This window comes from Sorex araneus, chromosome 4 (assembly GCF_027595985.1).
Source record: "Sorex araneus isolate mSorAra2 chromosome 4, mSorAra2.pri, whole genome shotgun sequence".
Taxonomy (NCBI): Eukaryota; Metazoa; Chordata; class Mammalia; order Eulipotyphla; family Soricidae; genus Sorex; species Sorex araneus.
Window position 1 is genome coordinate 66,169,717 of NC_073305.1, and position 23,422 is coordinate 66,193,138.

The following is a 23,422-nucleotide window of genomic DNA, read 5'->3' on the forward strand; positions in this document are numbered from 1 at the left end:
GGTGTGACCCAAAAAGAAAAAAAAAATTACAAAAAGAATGGAGGAATTATCAAACAATGAGGTTAGTCATTTCCTGAGATAATGGACATGTCTTTGTCATAGTTTCTTTATCTGCCAATAAAAAAACTAATACCTGCTTCTTCAGTTGTAGTGAAGAGTGAATAAAACACGAATTGAAATGTTGGCCCCTTGCACCCACCGACCTATCACGTGGTTGGCACTTAGAAAATGATAGCTTTTGTTACATAGCTTGTCCCAGTTATGTGCTTTATGTATACATGTAGGTGCTATGTATATAGATAACATATATGTATATATATATATATACATATATGTTATCTGTTTTACAGCCAAGGATTAATCTACATTCAGGTTGTTATTCTCAAAAGAACTTTATTTAAGGAAATTCATTCTCCATGCTCCTTTTGCTTGAACATCCATAGTAAAACTTTGAAAAGTTTTGGATGATAAGATACTTCCAGATTTCTTTTTCAAAACTTCCTTTTGCTGAATGCACTTAAATTTACTTCAAAATCTTTGTAGATAAAAAATTACATTTATGCCAATCACTCTCAAAGATTACCCTGCCCCCTTAGCAATTCAAGATCAAGTTATAGAGATCAAGCAAGCCAAGATTTCAAGGGAAAAGTGTCAACTCAAGAGAACCTTGAAAGACAAATGCAATTTCAGAAGAAATAAGACATGTCTAAAGAAATGGAATATGAGAATACATGGTCCCCTGGGTCAGCAGGAATAAAGATCAAGCTGCTTAGGCTATATTTTCCACATCAATTACCAATAGAGTTCCATTGATGGTCTCTCATTAAGGAGTACCTTACAACGGGATTTTACCCTAATGGACCAAAAACATAGTCAATGAAATGAAGAGAGCAGAGTTCAAGGAAAGCTCAGACCAGGAGTGCCTGCATATTGTTAATTAGAGTCATCCTAAGAACATCTTTTTTAATGAAGGGTTTTCTAAGCCGTATCACAGAATTACTATAGTATCTTAGGATAGGGCTCAGAAGACTTTATTTTAAAAATGGCTCTCATAATATTTTTGTAGCCAGTGACATAGTAGGCAAAAGAGGATAAAAGTGACCCATAGCTGTAGCCCACGAGACAGAGAAAGGCCAATCAGAGAGTGTTCAGAGAATAGCAGAAGGATTGGCTTATATTAGGTAAGGTAGGTAGGCAGTGAAAAGAAAGCCTGCTACTTGAATCGGTACTACCTCTAGTTTTCCAACACAAAATATTGAAATATTTAGGAGCTGGAGTTGTAGCACAGAAGGTAGGGCTCTTAACCTATATGCCCAATCAGGGGTCAAAGACTAGCGCCCCATATGGTCCCCCAAGCGCTGCCAGAAGTGAACCCTGAGCACAGAGCCTGGAAAAAGTCCTCAGCACTGTAGGGTATGAAGAAAAATATTAGAAATATTTAGACACTGAAATTTTGAAAACAAAATGAATAGATCCAAAATTCTGTTAGCAAAGGCAAGAGCCCTACCTACTGTACTATTGACCTGACCCCTAAAATCTAAACTTTTGGAGATTTTCAAGCACTATTAACATCATTGTGAGGGTTCTCCTGTGTATTTCAGGACTTTAAATAACAGATGATCCTTTCATTCTATAAATAAGAAATATGAGAATTTTTCTGGTTTGATGAAGAAATATAAAATGTCAAATATATACCGTATTTTTTTTGGTGGGGGGAGGGGGAATGCTACCAGCATGAATTAAAACACCTGTGACCTTCCAGACCTTTTATAAAAGTATCCAGATAACCTGAAAAGGAATGCCAATAGAACTTTGATTTGATTGTTGTTTTTGTTTGTTATCTTTTCACTTTAATTTTACAACAAAATACTAAATATTCTTCACCATGGCCCAATTCAACCCCTCAAAACTTTGCTCCCAAACCTCCTACCACCTTGCCTTCTGACTATTTTGAATTGGTTATCAGAAAGTAAGTGTTCATTTTATTCTTTTTTGTTGGTCCTCTACTGTTCAATAGGCCACACATAAGTGAAATCATACTGATTTCTTTCTCATTTATTTCACTTAACGCAGTCACTTCGAGTCTTTACATGTTGCCATAAATAATAAATAGTAAAATTTTATTCTTTTCCAGTAGTTTTATAGTATTTAAGAACTGGCATACTACTGTCTAAAGTGGCTACACCAATTTACATCTCCACCAAAGTCTATTAGCATTCTCTTCCCTTTTCTCTATATCCTTTACAACATTTGTTGTGCTTGAAGTTTTGATATAATCTGTTCCTGTAAGCCTGAGGTGATACCGTGGTTCTGATTCCCCATTCTCAATAGGAATGGAGTATATGAGCATCTTTTCATGTATCTCTTGGCTACTTGTATGTTTTTCGGGGGAGAAGAACTTTGATCAATTAGGTTGTTTGATGGGTTGTTTGTTATTTTGATTTTGCACCTTCTATAAAAAATATGAACTTTCTATGTATCTTGAATATTAGCTCCATGTCCAATATATGATGTGCAAATATATTCTCAAGCACAGTATGACATCTTTGATTATAGTTTCTTTTGTTGCACAGAAGCTTTGAAGTTTGACAAACAGCATTGGCTTTCTATTTTTTACCTGTTGTCTCCCTTGATGTTGAATTAATGTTCTGTTCTAGGGACATTTCCAAGGCTTATGTGATGGAGAATATAGTCTTCATTATTTTCTGTGCATTTTGTGATTTTAAGACATATCCAAATTCATACCTCTTTGTGTACAGAGTGAATGGTAACAGTTAGTTTCAATCTTTTGCATGTAGTTGTTATATTTTCTTAACACAATTTGTCAAGCAAACTTTGATTTCCCCTTAGTATGTTCTTGTCTCTTTTGCCATAGATTGATTAACCACATATCTGTGGATTTATTTTGGGGATCTCTACTGGTCTGTGTGTCTGTTTTTATTCCAATATTACACTGTTTTTTAATTAGTATTACCTTTTAAAGATAGGGAATGTGATTGATCCAATTTTCTTTTTTCTTGGGGTTGCTTTTCTATTCAAAGGCTTTAAGATTTTATACACAAAATATTTTGTATTTAATTCTATTTCCTATCAATGTCATTGAAAATTTAATAGGGCATACATTAAATCTGTATATTATTTTAGGTAATATAGTCATTTTAATAATTATTCCATTCTATAAGCATGGACATCTATTTCTTTGTGTCTTCTTTTTAATTTAATAGGATCTTTCATTATTCATCATATATGTTGTCCACCCTTTTGTTTAATTATTACTAAATTATTAAATTAAGTTTTAATAGGGTTGGAGTGATAGCACAGCGGGTAGGGCGTTTGCCTTGAACGTGGCCTACCCAGGTTGGATTCCTCTGTCCCTCTCTGAGAACCTGGCAAGCTACCAAGAGTATTACACATGCTCAGCAGAGCCTGGCAAGCTACCCATGGCATATTTGAGCATTCAATATGCCAAAAACAGTAACAACAAGTATCACAATAGAGACATTACTGGTGCCCACTCAAGCAAATTAATGAGCAATGAGATGATAGTGACAGTGACAGTTATAAATTTTAATAATGTCTTGAAGGGCTGGAGTAATAGCACAATGGGTAGGTTGTTTGCCTTGCATGCAGCCGACCGGGGTTCGATTCGTCTGTCCCTCTCAGAGAGCCCAGCAAGCTACCGAGAGTATCCCGCCACATGGCAGATCCTGGCAAGCTACCTGTGGCATATTCACTGTCACTGTCACTGTCATTCCGTTGCTCATCGATTTGTTTGAGTGGGCACCAGTAACATCTCTCATTGTGAGACTTATTGTTACTGTTTTTTTTTTTTTTGCTTTTTGGGTCACACCTGGCGATGCACAGGGGTTACTCCTGGCTCTGCACTCAGGAATTACCCCTGGCCGTGCTCAGGGGACCATATGGGATGCTGGGATTTGAACCTGGGTCGGCCGCGTGTAAGGCAAACGCCCTACCCGCTGTGCTATCTCTCCAGCCCCTTATTGTTACTGTTTTTGGCATATCCAATACACCATGGGTAGCTTGCCAGGCTCTGCCGTGCAGGCACAATACTCTCTGTAGCTTGCCGGGCTCTCCGAGAGGGGCGGAGGAATCGAACATGGGTCAGCCGCATGAAAGGCGAATCCCTATCGCTGTGCTATCGCTCCAGCCCCGTGGCTTATTCAATATACCAAAAAGTGTAACAAGTCTCACAATGTAGATGTTAGTGGTGCCCACTAGAGCAAACTGATGAACAATGGGACAACAGTGCTATAGTGCTAATGTCTTGAAAGTTTTTACATATATTATTATATCATCTGTAAACAGCAATTGTTTTGCTTCTTTTCCAGTTTGGATTTTTCTTGGCTAATTTTTCTGGCAAGGGCTTCTCACACTTCATTGAATCACAGTGGGGAGAGAAGAAAGCCTTGTCTTATCCAGAGGGAAGGTTTGTTTTCCTCTACTGAGTATAAAGCTAGTTATGGGTTTGTCATATCTGACCTTCATTTTCTGAGTTATGAATGTCTGTTCTAAGGACGTTAAGGCTTATGTCATGGAAAACATAATCTGCATTATCTTCTGTGCATTTTGTAATTTTAAGACATATCCAGATTCATACCTCCACCCATATTTTATTGATAGTACTACAAACAGATGTTGAATTTTGTTAAATTCTTATTAATATAATCACATCATATTTTGCTGATTTTTATATTACATTATTTTTCTAGGTAGAACTATTCTTACATCTGTAACATAAATTATGTGTACTCATAATAGATCATGCTTTTAATATACTGTTGAATTTAGCTCAATTTTGTTAGTACATTTGTATAGATATTCATCATGTTATTTATTGTTCTGTACTTTCTATCATGTGTTTTTGGTATCAGAGCCATGTGGGCCTCATAAAAACGTGTTTGAGGCCAGACTGATAGTATAGGGGTGAAGGCACTTGCCTTCCATGTAGCTTACCCTGGTCTGATCCCTGGCACCACATGGTCCTGAGTATTGCACCACAAGGTGCAACCCCAAACTCCCACACATCAACATCCTCCCCAAAAATTGATACCTAGGTGTCCGAGAAACAGTAACCCAGGAAGGCATTTTCCTTGCATGCAGCAAAACCAAGTTCAGTTTCTGGCACCTCATATGACCACCATGATCACCACCAGAATGATCTCTGAGCACAGAGCTAGGAGTAGGGCATAGGAGTAGCCCACGTGTGGCGCTCCAATCCCTCATCCCTTCACCACATGTTTTTGAAAGAATTTCCTCTTCAATTTTCTGGAAGAGTCTGAAGGTAGGCAGCATATTGCATGGAAATTTTGGTAAAATCACTAGTGAAACCAAAGAGTCCTGGGCATTTCTGCAGGGAAGGAGAGCAGAAGAGGGGAGCTTCGAATACTATTTCACTAATTTAGTCTTGGAAGGATCTATGATTCTAAAAATGTATCATTTCTTCTAAGTCATCAAGTTTTGAAGCAATTAGATGTTCAAAGAAGTCTCTTATGACCTTTTGTATTTCTGTGGCATCTTTTTTTTTTGTTTTTGGCTTTTTTGGGGGGGTCACATCCAGCGATGCACAGATGCACAGGGGTTACTCCTAGCTTTGCACTCAGGAATTACTCCTAGCGGTGCTCAGGGGACCCTATGAAACACTGGGGATTGAACCTGTGTCAGTCATGTGCAAGGCAAACGCCCTACCCGCTGTACTATCTCTCCAGCCCCTTCTGTGGCATCTTGTCTAACTTCTCTTTCATTTCCAATTTTTTTTTTCTTTTTGGGTCACACCTGGCGATGCACAGGGGTTACTCCTGGCTCATGCACTCAGGAATTACTCCTGGCGATGCTCAGGGGACTATATGGGATGCTGGGAATCAAACCCGGGTCAGCTGTGTGAAAGGCAAACACCCTACCCACTGTGCTATTGCTCCAACCCCCCATTTCTAATCTTACATATTAGTATTCCTTTTTTTGGGTGAGCTCAATTAAAAGTTTGTCCATTTTGCTTATCTTTCCAAAGAATGAGCTCATGGTTTTATAAGCTTCTGTATTTTTATTTCATCTACGATTATAATAATTTTCTTTCCTCTACTGATTTTTCATTTCATTTGGTCTCCTTTTATAATTTTGTTAGGTGAAGGTTAGACTATTAATTTGAAATTTTTCTTGGTTTTGAGGTACAGGCCTGTATTGTTTACTATTAACATACCCCCTTAGTGCCATTTTTGCTGTATTCAAGTTTCTGACAGCTTGTGTCTTCATTTTTGTGTACAAGTACATATTTTACCTACCTTCGGACTGATCTGACCCAACAGTTATTCAGCAGTATGTTTAGTCCCCACATATTTGAGATTTTTTTCCAGTTTTGTTCCTGTAGTTTATTTCTAGCTTTATATTATTCTGACCAGAAAAAAATACTGGGTATGATTTCAATCTTCATTAATTTATTAACACTTATTTTGTGTTCCACATATGGTTTATACTTAATAATGTTCCAAGTATTCTGCCTCTTAGGACAGAATGTTCTGTGGTTGTCTATTAAGCCCATCTGGCCTAATTTATACTTTAAAACTACTATCTCCTTGTTAATTTTCTGTCCAGCTGATTTTTCCATCAGTGAATGTGGGGTGTTAAAGTCCTCAAACATTTTTATTTGCTGTCAATGTCTTTTTAGCTCTATCAGTAATTTGTCTTATATATTTAGATACCCTTGTATTTGGTGCATAATATATATTAATGAGTATCATATCTTCTTTATAAATTGACTACTAAATCATTATATAGTAGGCCTTACATTTCCTGTATTCTGTCTCCTATTACCTCCTTTTATTTTTTTAGCTTTTTGGGTCACACCAGGCGATGCTCAGGGGTTGCTCCTGGCTCTGCACTCAGACATTACTCCTGGCGGTGCTCAGGGGGACCATATGAGATGCTGGGAATTGAACCCGGGTCAGCTGCATGCAAGGCAAATGCCCTACCCGCTGTGCTATTGCTCCAGCCCCAATTACCTCTTTTAACTTGAAGTCTTTCTCTTTTAACTTGAATATATATATATATATATAGAGAGAGAGAGAGAGAGAGAGATCACTGTTCTTTTTAGGTAATCATTTGCAAGTAGAATTGTATTCCAACCTTCTACTTGGAGTCCATGCTTGTGTTAGTAAATTATATGAGACTCCTCAGACATCAAAAGGTGGATTTTATTTTTTAATCCAATAATCAATTGTGTATCATTTTTATTAGTGAATTCAGATCACTGACATTTAGGCTAACTATTGTGCAAATATGCTTTGGCAGTTTGTCTATGTTCTTTTGTTCTCTTAATCTCTTTTCTTGCACATTACTACCTTTCATGTTATGCTTAAATTTATTTGTTTATCCTATGTATTTTAAGTTACTATGAAACTTACATAAAAATCCTATGCTTATAGTTCATTTTAGATTGAAAATAATTAATCTAAAGCTCATTCTAACAAACCACTTTTTTAAATTCTCCTCACCTGCCCCACATTTTATCTTTATGGTATCTTCTTGTTTCTAAGTTCTTTCCTTTTATATAAGTTCTTTTTACTTGTTCTTGTGAAGCTGATTTAGTGAATTTTTTTGTTAAGTAAGGTAGTTTTCATTGAACAAAACTTGCTTAGAGAGATGTAAGAGGAAAAACAGGTGTCCAAGAGAGAACACAGACTTCTCCAGAGTGGAAATACACAAAGAAACCAATAAGGAAGTGAGATACATGTTCAAGGGAGAACATGGACCTGACTAGTAAGCCTTATTTATTGATTTATTGATTTTAATTGCCTGTAAAGTGCTTTATTGCTCCCTCAGTTGTGAATTACAACATAGCTAGGTTAGGGTACCTGGTAGGAGAAATTTTGTTTGCATCACTTTTGATAGATTATGACATTCTCTTCTGACCAGTAGATTTTGCTGAGAAATCCACTAGCAATTTATTAAAGGCAGGGTGGGTTGGGAAAAGTCTATTTCATATGGCTTGCATTTTGTCTGTTAATATTCGATATCTTTAATTTTTCCATTTTAATCATGATATGTTTTGGGTTTGTTTGGAACTCTTAGTGTCTTGGATCTACATGTCTATTTTCAACTCCACATTAGGAAACATTCCAACTATTATTTCTGAAAATAATACTTTTTTCTTTTGGGATAGGGGTCACACCCAGCTGTGCTCAGGACAAATTTATAAATGATGCTTAGGGCTTTCTTAGAGAATGATTGGACTCATTTGTGGGATATAAAAAGCATAGTAAGAGACTAATATCCAAGGACACTTGAAACCAGAAATAGGAGGAATTGCCCACGGTTGAAAGCTTGCCACAAGTTGTGGTAGGGCAGTTAGGATAGAGAAAGTACCACTATGACAAAGACCACTGGAAATTATCATTCTGGACAAGAACTGAGTGCTGAAAGTAGGTAAGGGGAAACATGATAACCTTTCAGTAACTATATTGCAAACCATAATGCCCAAAAGGAGAGATAGAAGAGGAGAGGGGAGGGGAGGAGAGGGGAGCGGAGGATAGGAAGACAAAAATGAAGTGTTTGCCACAGAGGGATGCTGGGGAAGGGCGAGAGAGAAATTGGGGACATCGGTGGTAAGAAATGTACACAGGTGAAGGGTTGAGTGTTGAAACATTGACTGAAACCCAATCATTAAACAACCTTGTAACTGTGTATCTCATGGTGATTTAACTAAAAGTTAATTAATTAAAAAGGGCTTACTAATACTGAACGTGCAGAGATCACTCCTGGTGCTGAGTGGGGGACCATACATGGTTTAAGGATGGAACCAGGTTCATTGCATACAAAGGCATGTAAGGCATATCTTACCTTTCTGCACAGCTCTCCAGTGCTGTAAAAAAAGATTTCTGCCTCCGGGGGGAGTGACAGTACAAGAGGTATGACACTTGTCCTGCATGTAACCAACACTGGTTTGATCCCTGGCACCCCATAGGGTCCCCTCCATGCCTGACAACAGTGATACCTGAGTGTAGAGCCAGGAGTAAATATTGAGCATTGCTTGATATGACCCCGAAATGAAAAAATTAAAATATTCCTGCCTCTTTGTCTCCTCTCTTCCTGGAAGCCCTAGGATATGAATGCTGCTCCTCTTGTTATTATCACATCAATCTCAAACTTTTTCAAATTTTTGGTTTTATATTTGTTTACCACTATGCTATCTTCCAAATCACTTCTGCTTTATGCTGCTTCATTTATTTAATATTTTTTAATGAATCACTGTGAGATACAGTTACAGACTTACAAACTTTCGTGATTACATTTCAGTCATACATGTCAGTCATCCCTTCACCAGTGCCCATTCTCCACCAACAATGTTCCCAGTATCCCTCTCACCACCCTTACCTCAATCCCCCCTCACCACCCCTCCTGCTCCCAGCCTCTGTGGCAGGCACATTCCCTTTCACTCTCTCTCTCCTGTTGGGTTTTATGGTCTGCAACACAGGTGGTAAGTGGTCATCATGTTTGGTCCATAGTCTACTTTCAGCACGCATCTCCCATCCTGAGTGGGCCCTCCAAGCATCATTCACTTCGGGTCCCTTCTCTATCCCAGCTGCCTTTTCCCCCTATGCTTCTTCATTAGTGGACTGTTTATCTCTCTTGTATTTTTTTCACTCCTCTCATATTTATAACTCTGATCCTTTTGAGGAAAAATTGTGTTTTACATTTTTCTTAGCAATACTTCTAATTTCAGTGAACATCACCATGCCTACTGCTTTGAAATCTTCAGGTAGTTTACTAAATTCTGATGCATTAGAACTTTATCTTAGGGATTTTTCTCTGTCATTTGGGGTCATTTGTTTTGTCTCGTCTCCTGGCGTGTTACTCCATATGTATTTCTATGGATTAGACTAAACCGTTTAATTTCCCAATCCTAAGTCTTCGTTCTAATGTTAGAATTCATATTTGTAGAGAGCAGCCCTGGATTTTATCTCAGTATGTTGTTGTCTCTGTTGTATAGGTTGAAGCCTCATATTCAATCAAGCTGCTGGAGCTTAAGAATTAGTGTACCACCCAAAAACCCAGTCTGGGGGAGAGTTGTAAAGTAAGAAATGGGTCTTTCATTTCTGTAGAGCACCAAGCTCTCAAGATTCCCTGAAAACTATTCAATTGTTTAAGCTGGGGAGAAACCTGCAACCACAGCAAACTCAAGCAAGATCCACAATCAGAGTTCTCCCTGTGGCCTCAAACTGAAACTCACCCCTCAGATGAAACAGAGTTTATGCAAGCAGACATTTTCCTTAGAGGTGCAGGCAAGAACAAAGCAACCAAAAGTCTGCGGCTCACACTGCAGGCCACTACTGTTGGTGGATTGAGCCCCGGCATTAGGGAAGGATGCCTAAAACCAGCAGTGCTGAGGCAGGAGAGAGGAAGTATTTCAGCAGGGTAGAGGAGGCTGGCTCTGGAAAATACTGCAGCTGCAGACCACTTGTCGACTTCCACAATTTCCCCCCAGAGCTACCCACTCCCCTCCACCCCCTGCGCTTCTGCAGTGACCCTGCAATAGAACAGCTTGAGAGTCACGGGGGCTAACCACACTGTAACAACCACTGGTGCCAGAGTGAGAGGGCATTTTGCTGACTCCTGGATTTTAACCACTATAGTGTCTGCCAGTGCTAGGGTCCACATAGAAAAGAGAGTGGAGGGAACCTGCCTGTCCGCCACAGAAAGACTATCCCTCTGCACTCTTCCTGAGGAGAACTTAGTTTTAAGAAGTTAAGTCAGGTCCTCTTCATCTATCTGCTGTCTTTGTGCTCAGCCCCAGGACTTCTTCTTCCCAGGGTTCTATTTCTCTCCATATAAATAAATCCCTCTTACCCCTCCATTTTCCACACCTAAATGTGTGCCCTATTCTTTCTGATGCAGTTGTCATACGCTGGACACTAAATGTGATCGTAACTTCTTAACACCCCAAGAGGAGGTTCCATATGCTGGGGCCCTTCCAACCTTAGGTCACAGACTGGAGTCCAGCAGCATTCCTGGTAAGACTGTGACGAGGGTTTCCTACTCTTTGCAGTGATTTTTCCTGGCAGAGAAGCTGATCTTTCACTCCTTTACATAGGGTTGGAATTATGTACATAGGAAACCATCATTAACAGTACTGTTAATCACACTACCTAATCAATATCCCCCCAAAAAATATTTTAAGGTAGTTGATCCTATACAGATATATATGTATTGTGTCTGTAGAGAAAGCAAATCCAGATTCTTTCTGGTTTAGCATCTTGAACTCCATTAATATTTTTGAATGGTTTTGCATCAGCATCTCTGATTTTTATCCAAAGTTAAAGACCCTTCACAATATGTGACTATTTATAATGTCCCCTTATGGCCAAAATTGCCCTTGTACCTCTAAAGACACAGATTTTCATGCTAAGTAGGTGTTTTCAAAACAAGAACACTACAAAATTTCAAATTTCTCAAAATTCAATGTGATTTGCATCTATTCTCAAATAATCAAAAATCCTAAAAAAATTACTGATTTTGACACAAATCTATTATGTACTTGTTATGTACTTTCATAAGAACATTGTAGCATCTGGGAGAGAACTCAGTGGTCAGAGTCATATATAAGTCCCATGGGAAGGGACCCAATCCAATACCTAACACTTTGTGAACCCCAGATACTGCATGCACAGTCCTGGCATCCCGAAGCAATCATGAAGCAACCGTGCATTGAACCATGTGGCTCAGGTGTGTGTTGTTGGGAGAGGTCCATTGGCTGCCTGGATACTTCTAGGGGACCCCTAAATTTTTAAAATAATAAGAATAGTGTAAAGGGGAGAAGATTATTTCATACAGAGAATACAGTAAACTTAGAATTATTATATAAAAAAAGGAAAATTGATTCAGAACAATAGCTATATATTCCCTATAAAAAATAGTGATTCTCTTTCTGGGAACATTTGAAACTATAGGGTAAACTCATGCCAGTCTTTTATATCCAGGAAAGAAAAAAATGACTGGTTAGATAATTGTCCACTCATTTTCCTATCTTCATCTAAGTCTATTAATATCTCAAGTTGACTGGTAACTCTTTTCATATTTGCATTTAAATAGAACATAAAATTCTGACATAGGAGGCTTACTGAAGACAATCTTACTTTTTAAGTCTTCCAGTATTTTGATGCTGCTGTGCATGAACTGTTTAAGGGAAATGGAAACTATTTTATTATATAGTTAATATCCCCTCTAGCAAGGCAATTGCTCTACCTTTATAGGACCTCTGTCTCATCTGTGGTGTAAGGTCAGTGTCAATTTAAAGAAAAATGATATAGCTTCCGTGAGCTTCCAAATGAATTTACTCTATGTGCATAAGATCCATAAAAGACATAAAATGTTTTATGCAGTTCAAGTCACACAGACTTGGATTAATAAGGGAAACAAAGTTTTATGACTTTGAGATTACTCTCAAGTGGCATATCACTGAAGGGGGGGAAAAAAAGGCCAAGTATCATGATGGCTTGGGGAACTGTACGATGTTTCTACAACTTTTCAAAGTGCTAAATGAAATGTCACTACCGCTGAGGATTTAGCTGAAGAAACTATACTCCCATAACACAAAGCCAAAATGCCCCAAAGGCTTCTTCCTGCAAATACCCTCTCTAACTACACATAAACAGACAGGGATCCACTGCAATAAGGGATTATTCTTTTCTGGAACATAGTTTGCACAATTCATACTTTTAATTTTAGTTTACTTGTAAGAATCAATAGAAGTTTAATCTTCAAAAATGTTCTTTCTTGATCTAAGACATATGATAAAAGATCTTACATGAATGTAAGGCCTTTGCTCATAGACAGCACTACTTTTACTTAATTGGGATAAAATTATTAAAAGGGACCTGTGGAAAAATGTTGGTGGAATTATCGTAAGACAGGGTTTGCTTAGCAAGTATCCTTGGGATTACACAGATTGGAAGTTTATTGGAAGTTTTTTAGAAGAGAAATTGGTAGAAACTGTAAGAGTATTATGCCTTTTTTTTCTTTCACCCACCAATGACTCCATAAAATTCTACTAACAAATATAGAAAAATATTTATCATATCAATTATTTTATCATTTCAGAATCACTATTCAAGGACAGATGAGTTGATAATTGTAATTAGTGTCGAAAGTTCTTGCTATTGAAATTATAATTTTGACTAGGTAATAAAGAATTACCATTGATAATTATGGATATGATAATGATATCAGCCAAATTTTAATTTAATATGGACTTTATATCATATTTAAATATACTTTATAAATTTGCATTTATTAATATGCCTATGTACATAAATCATACTTTATGCACAAGCATCTACTTTTAACTTTAGTTGTTGAAAATGAATGAGAACTCTTTATGAGTCAAAAAACTCATAATAGGAAAATATAAGCAAGATGAGAATCCATTCAAAGCTTAGATAGCAACCAGAGCTAAACAGTAGTTCTAAAATTTCCTCAATGGCCTATTTCACTTATTTTCATTCAAAAAGTAGTAAGAGTCAGCTTACTGTAGGAGTAACTCTCAGGGTCAACCAGAGTTGAGTTGATTGTGACTTTACAATGCTTTCTTAAAAATATTAAGCAAGCAAGTACAGCAATTCAAGTAAACATGTAAAATGTTACCTCAGCAAATGTTCAAAGACAAAGAGGAGAGTGGATGTGAATCCAGTCAAGATTCCCTACAAAATAATTTTTCACTAGAAATGAAATTAGCATATATCTTTAGCACTGCCAAGATAGCACAGTAAAAGTGACTAGCTGATATTTAAGAAAGAATCATTTTTTAAAAGTGGACTGCCGAGTTATTTATGAGGTCCAAGGGTGGATTAGCTTAGAATAATTTTATTATATAGGCTGATGCTAGTTGTTATATCAAGAATCATCTTGAGGGGCTGGAGTGATAGCACAGCGGGTAGGGCGTTTGCCTTGCACGTGGCCGACCCGGGTTCGATTCCAGGCATCCCATATGGTCCCCTGAGTACCGCCCCAGGGTAATTCCTGAGTGCAGAGCCAGGAGTAACCCCTGAGCATCACCAGGTGTGACCCAAAAAGCAAAAAAAAAAAAAATCATATTGAGGGGAGAAAAGGGAGAAGTTCAAGGGGACAGATGAAATACAATGGCCTGGAAAGGGGTGGGGGGTGTGAGTGGCACAAAAGCATGGAGTGAATTGAGTGTATCAATTCCACTGACAAATTAATAGATTAGATATGAGGGAATGAGGAAAAGTTCAACTACTGGTTTAAGAACTAGTTTAAGAACAATGCCCTCCAGAGACATAACTGGAAAAGTCAAGTGAAAAGGAAACTATTAACAAGTGAATTGGAATGAGGTTTCAACCACTAGATCTCCTAGCCAGTAGGAGTTTCTATCTTAGGAAGTCATCTGTGTGTAGATTTTTCCCATGCTGTGTTGATAGGCTGGTCTGCAACCCTAAAATCTTCACTTTAAATAAAGCTCAGAAAGGAGCTGAAACAGATTTACTGACCCTGCCAAAAATTACCAGTTCACTCAGCAAATCACTACTATACAAAATCTGACCTGAGGGATGATGCTGAAAGAGTTTTTATAAAAGACCAAAGCCATGGGGTGGCACAATTCAAGTTGGCTTTTCAGTGAAAAAATAATTCTGTCCTCTTGTTGGCAAGATACTATCAGTCATGCACTGGTGTTGTAAATCATCACTGTGTTTTGGCTATACTTGCCTTTGTAGTTTTGACTTTATTGCCACTGCTACAGGACCAACCTGAGTAATCTGGCAACACTTTACAATCCTCTCCTTCCAAACACGGATTCATGTGACACCACCATTTCTGAATCACAATGGAAGCTGGAAAACAAAGATCAAACAATATTTGTCACAGTGTTTCTTCTTCAAAATGTAAATGCATAAAGTTGAAGGACCATTAGTGCATGGACTTCCATGAGTAATAAAATATATTATATATCTAATAAAACATATCTTCCCAGTGATTAGAGAGATAAAGGACTTAAGTGTTGTCTTGCATGCAGCTGACCCCAGTTTTATCCCCAGGACCACAAGCTCTTCAGTACTACTGGGTGTAGCCCTAGAAGGCCCAGAGCATAGCCTGGGTGTCCTCTTGTTGGCAATCCCCAGCACCACAGGATCAGAGCAGCTCTGTATTCTTGAGCCCTTACATTGAACCAAAAGCCCAGTTGGCTAAGAATTGCTCAGAGTGGACCCCATGACTGCTGACCACTGCTTGAGGGATATGGGGAAAAAGAGTAATTATCTAATCATGAGTGGATTTAAAAATCAGCCACAGACACCATTAAATATTTTTGCTTTGATACTGGCTGATTGTAATACCATTAGTGAGATCTCAGATGAATATGCCCAAGGTTCAGCTACTTTGCTTAAAACACAGCCTTGAATTTATTTTTTTTAATTCTTGTCAGTCTCCATTATGTATACATATGTGTGTGTGTGTGTGTACACACACACACAATGGTGGTTAACCTAGATCCTCTCCTTAATATGTCAGAAAGAAAAGAAAAAAAAGTTAACTATTATAGTCTGTGAATTACAATTATTCCACCTTATAATAATGTGATTAAAAGCAGACGTATTCAGTATAAAAACCACACTACAAATTTTTATCTTTTTTTTTTTTTTTGCTTTTTGGGTCACACCCAGCAGTGCACAGGGGTTACTTCTGGCTCTGCACTCAGGAATTACTCCTGGCAGTGCTGGGGGACCATATGGGATGCTGGGAATCGAACCCAGATCCGCCGCATGCAAGGCAAACGCCCTACCTGCTGTGCTATCGCTCCAGCCCCACAAATTTTTATCTTTGACCTTTTTCTATTTTTTTTTAGATCAGTGATAGTGTTTCAGTTCAAAACTCTCTCATGGTATTGGATATCAACAACCAGGTGAAGCTACTGGCTAGTCACTCAATTTCAAGGGTAAACAATCATTCTACTTTCATTTCCAGTAAATTAAATAGATTACATAAGCTATTGGAAACTCCACTGTAAAACAGGCTTCACTGGTAGTAGGAAACGTACACTGGTAAAGGAAGGGATGTTAGAACAGTGTATAAGTGAAGCTCAATCATGAGTAACTTTGTAACTGTGTATCTCACAGTGATTCACTTTCTTTTTTTTTTTTTTTAAAAAAAAAAAAGGCTTCACGGGGCTGGAGCAATAGCACAGCAGGTAGGGAGTTTGCCTTGCATGCAAACAATGGGTTCAATCCCCAGCATCTCACATGGTCCCATGAGCACCGCCAGGAATGATTCCTGAGTGCAAAGCCAGGAGTAACACCTGAGCATCACCAGGTGTGACCCAAAAAGAAAAAAAAAGGCTTCATGTAAGTAATCTGAGCATGTTCATTATAATTAAAGCTTAGCTATAACATTTCATAGTTTTCATTTATCAAGAGCATTTTGATTTAATGACATTTTCTAGTTGTAGTAGGTTGTCTGGACATAATTCCCATAGTAATTTGGGGAAAATATGTATTCTAGTCTTCATCATCATCTTTAGTTATAAGTCATCGTGGTGGATAGACATAGCAAATTGTTCTATCTGATTCTTTTGGTGGCCAACAGTAAAGTTTAACAGTGGTAACCACTTTTATCACATTCCAGAAAGTGATGAGAAATCACCTGAAGATGAATACTAAATCCCAGGTAAAGAGCAAAGTCTTTGTTTTTTTCCACATGACTCCGTTCTGTAGTAATGAACTCCCCTACAGATTCCCTCTCCTCCTGAACTGTCCTATAGCAGTTCACCAATGAAAGTCTTTGCATTTGAACCCATGGTGTATAAAACAGCACCTCAGTTTTCAGTTTGGTGTAGATAAGAAGTGCCCACCATCGATCTGGTTGGTAAGTCCCACAAATTCAAAGGGCAAAAAGGATTGTGACCAATTTTTTAAAAGTGACTCCAAGGGGGAGGGGGTGTGGGGGGTGATAGGAGGGAAACTGGGGACACTGGCGCTGGGAAACGTACACTGGTGGAGGGATGGGTGTTGGGATATTGTATGACTGAAATCCAATCATGAACGGCTCTGTAATGCTCTATCCCACCATGAGTCAATTAAAAAAGTTTTAAAAATCAACTAAAATAAAATTTTAAATCTAAAAAAAAGAAACCCATGTGACTCTAACCAGTAAGCTGGTAGAGATAGAGATCCAAGGTCCAGGGTTGGGGAGTTGGGGGCAGAAAGGTTGTTTAGTTTTGTATCTCCTGTCGAAACAGGGATGTGTTTTATAGAATACAGCCCTCAATTTATTTGATTCTATCCGTGCCTGAGAAGTCTAATAGTCCACTTCAAGAAAATCTCTATAAATGATAATAGCTGCTTCTTGAGAACGAAGTATCCTGCTGATTGTCATGAAGCATTTTCCAATTTCAATATTGCTGCAATTCTGAAGTTAAACACTATGTTCCTATATTTTCTAGAGAAAAGAAAAATGAAACATTAAGTAACTTGGCCCCAGTTTGAAGACAATCAGGAGTCAGTATTTGGACTAGGTAAGCTAACACTAGGAAGCCCACGCTCTGTACTGCAAATACACACTCCCTTTCACACGGCAGCCAGCTCTCCGAGGAATACTCCTCGTATGAAGCAGTGACAAAGGTCAGCAGTACAGAAGACTAGTGCATTTGAAACTCGTCTTTCAGGCAAATGAAATGTGGCATGATGCAGAATGGCTTCAGTATCAGCACAAGGAGCTGGGCAGTGTGGCTTTCCTGCCGGCAGCATTGATTCCTAATTCTAGCCAAGTACTCATCTACTATCTGATTAACTCCAACAAAAGCAGTAATACCTGAGTAAAACAGATTTGTGATCTAAATGAACCATTTACCATTTAAGTAAGAAAGTACCAACATTGGAAAATAAACAGCATCACATGGATAATTATTTTGTCAAATAATGCCACTGATCGTGAGATAGATGCATTAGGGTCAGGTCTGAGAAAGACATTCCTTTAAGTCCCAAATAACACAACAGTCTCATCTTAAAGTCATGTAGAGTTTTATTGTTTTCAAACCACCTCTTACTTTCTATTTCTCTTTTGACTGTCCCCACAGAAATGGGAGGCAGGTAGTTCTCAAGATTCAATAAATAAAAATAACAGAACTTTTACACAAAGTAAAGTGAAAGAAGAATTAAAATCTAGACTTTGTCCTCTTAGAAATCTTTCTACTACACCACAATTTTTAACAGTATGGATTAATACATGCTACATAGATTATGATGAATAATTCTGATCTTAATAATGCTGCAACCCTGAGGATAAACACTATTTTTCTATGTTTTCTGGAGAAAAGAAAATTGAAGCATTATGTAACTTGACCCCAGTTTGAAGACAATCAGGAGTCAGGATTTGAACTGGGTGATCTAAGACAAGGAAGTCCACGCTCTAGGCTGCAAATACAAACTCTCTCCCACGTGACAGCAATGATTGTGTAATGGTTTATCAAACAAAACAAGAAGAAAGCATAAGTGATTGAAAGCATAAGTTGTGTAATGATTTATCAAACAAAACAAGAATAAGTGATTGCACTCTTGTGAAATTATTTGCCAGTTTTGTTTGCTTTCCTAGGAACGCTCCCTGAATGAAGCAATGACAAAGGTAGATAGCAGTCAATTGTTTCTGAATATCATGGGTCAGTCCCAAAAGGATGCATGGATAAACAAGATAGAGTTCCCAACTCTTTAAAATACCTTCTGCAGAAATGGAATATTGACAGAGTTTAGATGTATTTACACAGAGTTAAAGATGAATATGGAATACTTTTTCTATCTTTAAAACTATTCATTGGACAAACTTTCTTCCCTTAGTGAGAGCCATTGTGGTCTCTGGAGAGGCATTGGCTCTATAGGGACTATTTACAAGAAGCCTTTGCCCATGGTTAGGAAAATCGGGAGAGTTGAACAAACAGGAAATGCCTACCACTGAGGTGCTCTAGGTCAACAGGAATTTTTTTTTAACTGCTAAGTTGCCCTTTACAGAGCTACACAGTGGGTAGGGAGTTTGCCTTGCACTCAGCCAACCCAGGTTCGATTCCTCCATCCCTCTCAGATAGCCCAGCAAGCTATTGACATATCCTGCCTGCACAGCAGAGCCTGGCAAGCTCCCCATGGTGTATTTGAAATGCCAAAAACAGTAACAACAAGTCTCACAATGGAGATGTTACTGGTGTCCCCTTGAGCAAATCGATGAGCAATGGGATAACAGGGCTACAGTGCATTTTTCATAATTGAATCACATAAGAAGTTGTTCGTGACCAAGTTATAGTCATACAATGTTCCAACACCTGTTCCTTCACCAGTGTGCATTTCCAGCCATTAATGTTCCCAGTTTCCCTCCTGGCCACACCCCACACCCCCATTCCCAAAGCCTGCCCATATGTCAGACTGATCTCTCTCTCTCTTCTCTCTCTTCTCTCTCCTCTCTCTCTTCCTCTCTTTTCCTCTCCTCTCTCTCACTCCTCCCACTCTGTGTGTGTGCATGTGTGTGTGTCTGTCACTCTCCTCCCTAAATTATAAAAAATTTACTTTGTCTGTTGTGTAATGATTTATCAAACAAAACAAGAAGAAAGCATAAGTGATTGTGCACTCTTGTGAAATTATTTGCCAGTTTTGTTTAATTGTGTGGGGAAGAGCATGTTTTCAAAAGACAGATTCACAAAAAGCTCCTTAAAATAGCAACCTGCCCTGAAATTTAAAATATTTCTATTTTCCAGAGAAAGAATCACCTTCATATCTTGCAGAATATGTTGTATGAGGTTCTGTATAGGTAGATACCTTATCTACTGTGTAGGGTTCTTTAAATGAAAGATAACAATAAATATTTTTTCAGGAAACAGAAATGTATAATAAAAGCCACCACAGTAGCAAAAAGTTTTAAATCCTTTGGGCTAGAGATTGGCTCATGAACTAACTCACAGCTAAGGCAGGGTTTGGCCTGCCAATGTGTAAGGTGATTAGACAGACTGAAGCTTCAGCTCTGAGTATATACTGAGCCACACTAAGATGAGATGCTTGACCCCAAAGCAGATTCTATTAAAATAACTCTTAGAACATCTGCCCATTTAACTGTGCTTTGTCTCCATGGGAAAATGAGTTTGTAGCAAGCATATTTTTCTCCTACTACAAAAAGCATAATATACTTTAAATGAGAAACTGTCTTGTCATTTCTATTTTTAAAATAAATTCTTTAAAAAGTCTCATGTTGTTCTAACTTATAAAAACAAAAAATATATAGCCCTATCATCAAGCTGCAAATCTGATAAATTTATACAATTGTGTAAAAAGAAAGAAAGAAAATCAGTGAAGCCTTGGTTTGGTGGTTGTGATTAGTACTTTATAATGTTTGTTTGCAGAAATATAATATGACTAGCAATTTTGCTTAATTGGCTATATCACTTCCATTATACATTTCTGTACTGTTGCATAAAATAGATTTAAAGTATTTTTTCTATCTTTTGTTTCAAAGAACTCACTCCAATACAGTATGTATTTATAGAGCTATTTACATATGCCCACTTTCAAATAAGATTAATAATTTTATAAGATTAACAATAAGATATTTCTCAAAAATATCTATTGGGAGAATAATAGACTATAAGACTAACGCCCTAGAATAGTAGAAATAAGTACCAGGAGATTGTTTCCATGGCTTGGAGGCTGGTCTCTCATTCTGGGTAACTCAGGGAAGGGACCACCAAGTAAAATGTGGTTGGAGGTCATGTGGGGGCAGGGTGAGGAGGGCGGAATACAGACTAGAGACTGAACACAATGGCCACTCAACACCTTTATTGCAAACCACAACACCTAATCAGAGAGAGAGAACAGAAGGGAATGCCCTGCCACAGTGGCAGTGTGGGGAGGGGGGAGACGGGACTGGGGAGGGGGGGAGGGATGTTGGGTTTACGGGTGGTGGAGAATGGGCACTGGTGAAGGGATGGGTTATTGAACTTTGTATGGGGGAAGCATGAGCACAAAGATGTATGGTTCTGTAACTGTACCCTCACGATGACTCTCTAATTAAAAATAAACTAATTAAAAAAATATATCTATTGGGGGCAGAGCCATAGTACAGCAGGTAGTGCACTTGCCTTGCATGTGGCAGACCTGGGTTCAATGCCCAACATCACATATGGTTCCCCAAGTCCCACCAGGAGTGATCCCTGCGTGTAGAGTCAGGAATAAATTCTGAGCCCTTGCCAGGTGTGGTCCAAAACAAAATTTAAAAAAAGGAAGAAAATTATTATTTATTGACTTTAATTGTATTAAAAGGGTTTTTTTTCCCCAAAAGGGAAGTTTTCTGTTTTTGCTCTTTTTTTTTTTTTTTTGCTTTTTGGGTCACACCTGGCGATGCACAGGGGTTATTCCTGGCTTTGCACTCAGGAATCACCCCTGACGGTGCTCAGAGGACCACATGGGATGCTAGGAATCGAACCCAGGTTGGCCGAGTGCAAGGCAAACACCTTACCTGCTGTGCTATTGCTCCAGTCCCAAGGGAAGTATGTTTTTCTACTGAAATTGTGGACAGAATATTTACAAAGACATCTTCCTAGAACATATGTTGCCTAGAAAATGAAAACAGCCATAAGGATATGCTTTGAGGGTTTTTAACTTTTCTTTTTTTGTTTTTGGGTCATGCTCACAGGCTTAGGGGTTACTTCAGATTCTGTGCTTGAGTTTCTCTCCTGGCAGTGCTTAGGGGATCCTGCAATGCTGAGTTTCTCCAAGAGGTTTGAGGCGGGAGGGGACCATTCCCGGCTGTGTGTGGGGCTTTCTTCCAGCAGTACTCGGAGAACGACCTGCAGAGCTCAGGGTCGGGTGCACGCAAAGCAAGCACCTAAGCCCCTGGGCTCATCTCTCTGGTCCTGCTCTGAGACTATACATGTATTCTATCTCCATCTATTTTGTTGTTTGTTATTTCAAGACACTCATCATGGTCTTTAAAAATTAAGTTATTTATATTTCTCCAAAAACACAGAGATGGCTCGTAGGCATGTAAAATATTTCACCTCTTCTTTCTTATTAGGAAAATGCAAATCAGAGCTATAGATGTATCACCTTACATCTGTGGGAAAAAATATTCTAACCAATCTGAAAAGAGAAATTAGAGAGATAGTAGAGTAGGTAAGGCACTTGCCTTTGCACATGCCAAGCTGGGTTTGATTTCCGGTATCCCATTTGGTTCCCTGAGCACTGTCAGAAATAATTTATTTGTGCAGAGCCAGAAGTGACCCCTCAGCATCACTGGGTATGACCCCAAAACTTAAAAAACAAATGATGGCAAGAATGTAGAAAAAGAAGAAACTCCAGGACACTGCTGTTGGGAATGTATCTGTCTAGCCTCTAGGGAAAACAATAAAGAGTTTTTGTAAAATGAATTGAAATTCCCTATGATGTGGCAACATAATTCCCAGGTACTTATTTAAAAAATATGAAAACACCACTTGGAAAGTACATCATATACAGCCTTATGCTCAATCCAACATAATTCACAATAGCACAATAGCCAAAATAGTGAAAGAACTTTAATGCCTATTGACAAATGCTATATAAAAATGTAATATGTACACAATGAAATACTAATAGACTATTTACAAAGATGAAATATTGCCTTTTGAGACAACACACCTGAAATCTGATTATGCTAAGTAAAATAAGTTAAAAAGTGAAAGAAGATTACCAGATAGTTTATCTCATATGAGGAATATAAATACCTAAACCAAGTAAACTAATGAATCAGAACAAAAATTATTCTGGGACTACAAAATAAAAATGTGATGGTCACTAGAGGAAGAGAGGAGATGGGGGGGAACAAAACAGTAGAGGGTCATTCTGATGACAGGAATGGCATGAGGATTTGTGGGGACGGGAAGCGAAGGGGGAAGCTGGCTTTCACACATGCACACGAAACCACATTTAAAAGTTATACAGCATTATAAACCAATGGTAAATCAGCACCAATAAGTCATTTTTAATTTAAGGCATCGATTAAGTTTTAAAATAGGAAAATAGAAAATCCTGCTAACTTATATTTCTTGTCATTTCAAGAAAATAAACCATTCCAACCTGATCCACATAACAGCAGTATCTAGAACACTATAATTTTTTAAAGGACTCTCATTTGTTCACACATTCTATGCACTCCACACAATACTATATTCCCAGAAATGAAAACAAAGTACTGAGTGAGGCAGTATATGAATGCATAGAGACTGATCTTTTGAAATCTAAGTTTACTTTCTTAGGAGGAAAATACAATCTGTGTCAATGTATCTGTGGCACTTAAAAGAAACCCTCCAAAGCACAGTTTCTTGCCCTTAGCATGACTGACAGTTTGGGAAGGATAAGTCTTTATTGCAGGAGTCTATCCTATACATTGTAAGAGATTC

The 23,422-nt window shown here is 38.2% G+C and overlaps 1 protein-coding gene across 7 annotated transcripts in view; it reads right to left on the reverse strand.

The window, feature by feature from the left end:
• Positions 1-23,422, reverse strand: part of TAFA4 (TAFA chemokine like family member 4) — a 302,837-nt gene that overhangs the window by 38,666 nt on the left and 240,749 nt on the right. For 5 of the 7 annotated variants that reach the window (XM_055135773.1, XM_055135770.1, XM_055135768.1 and 2 more), the window contains one exon: positions 14,772-14,855. In XM_055135773.1, coding sequence (XP_054991748.1) covers positions 14,772-14,855 — 84 coding nt within the window. Of the gene's footprint in view, positions 1-14,730; positions 14,856-23,422 lie in introns of all 7 variants that reach the window. The other 2 variants (XM_055135774.1, XM_055135775.1) reach the window with 1 other exon arrangement.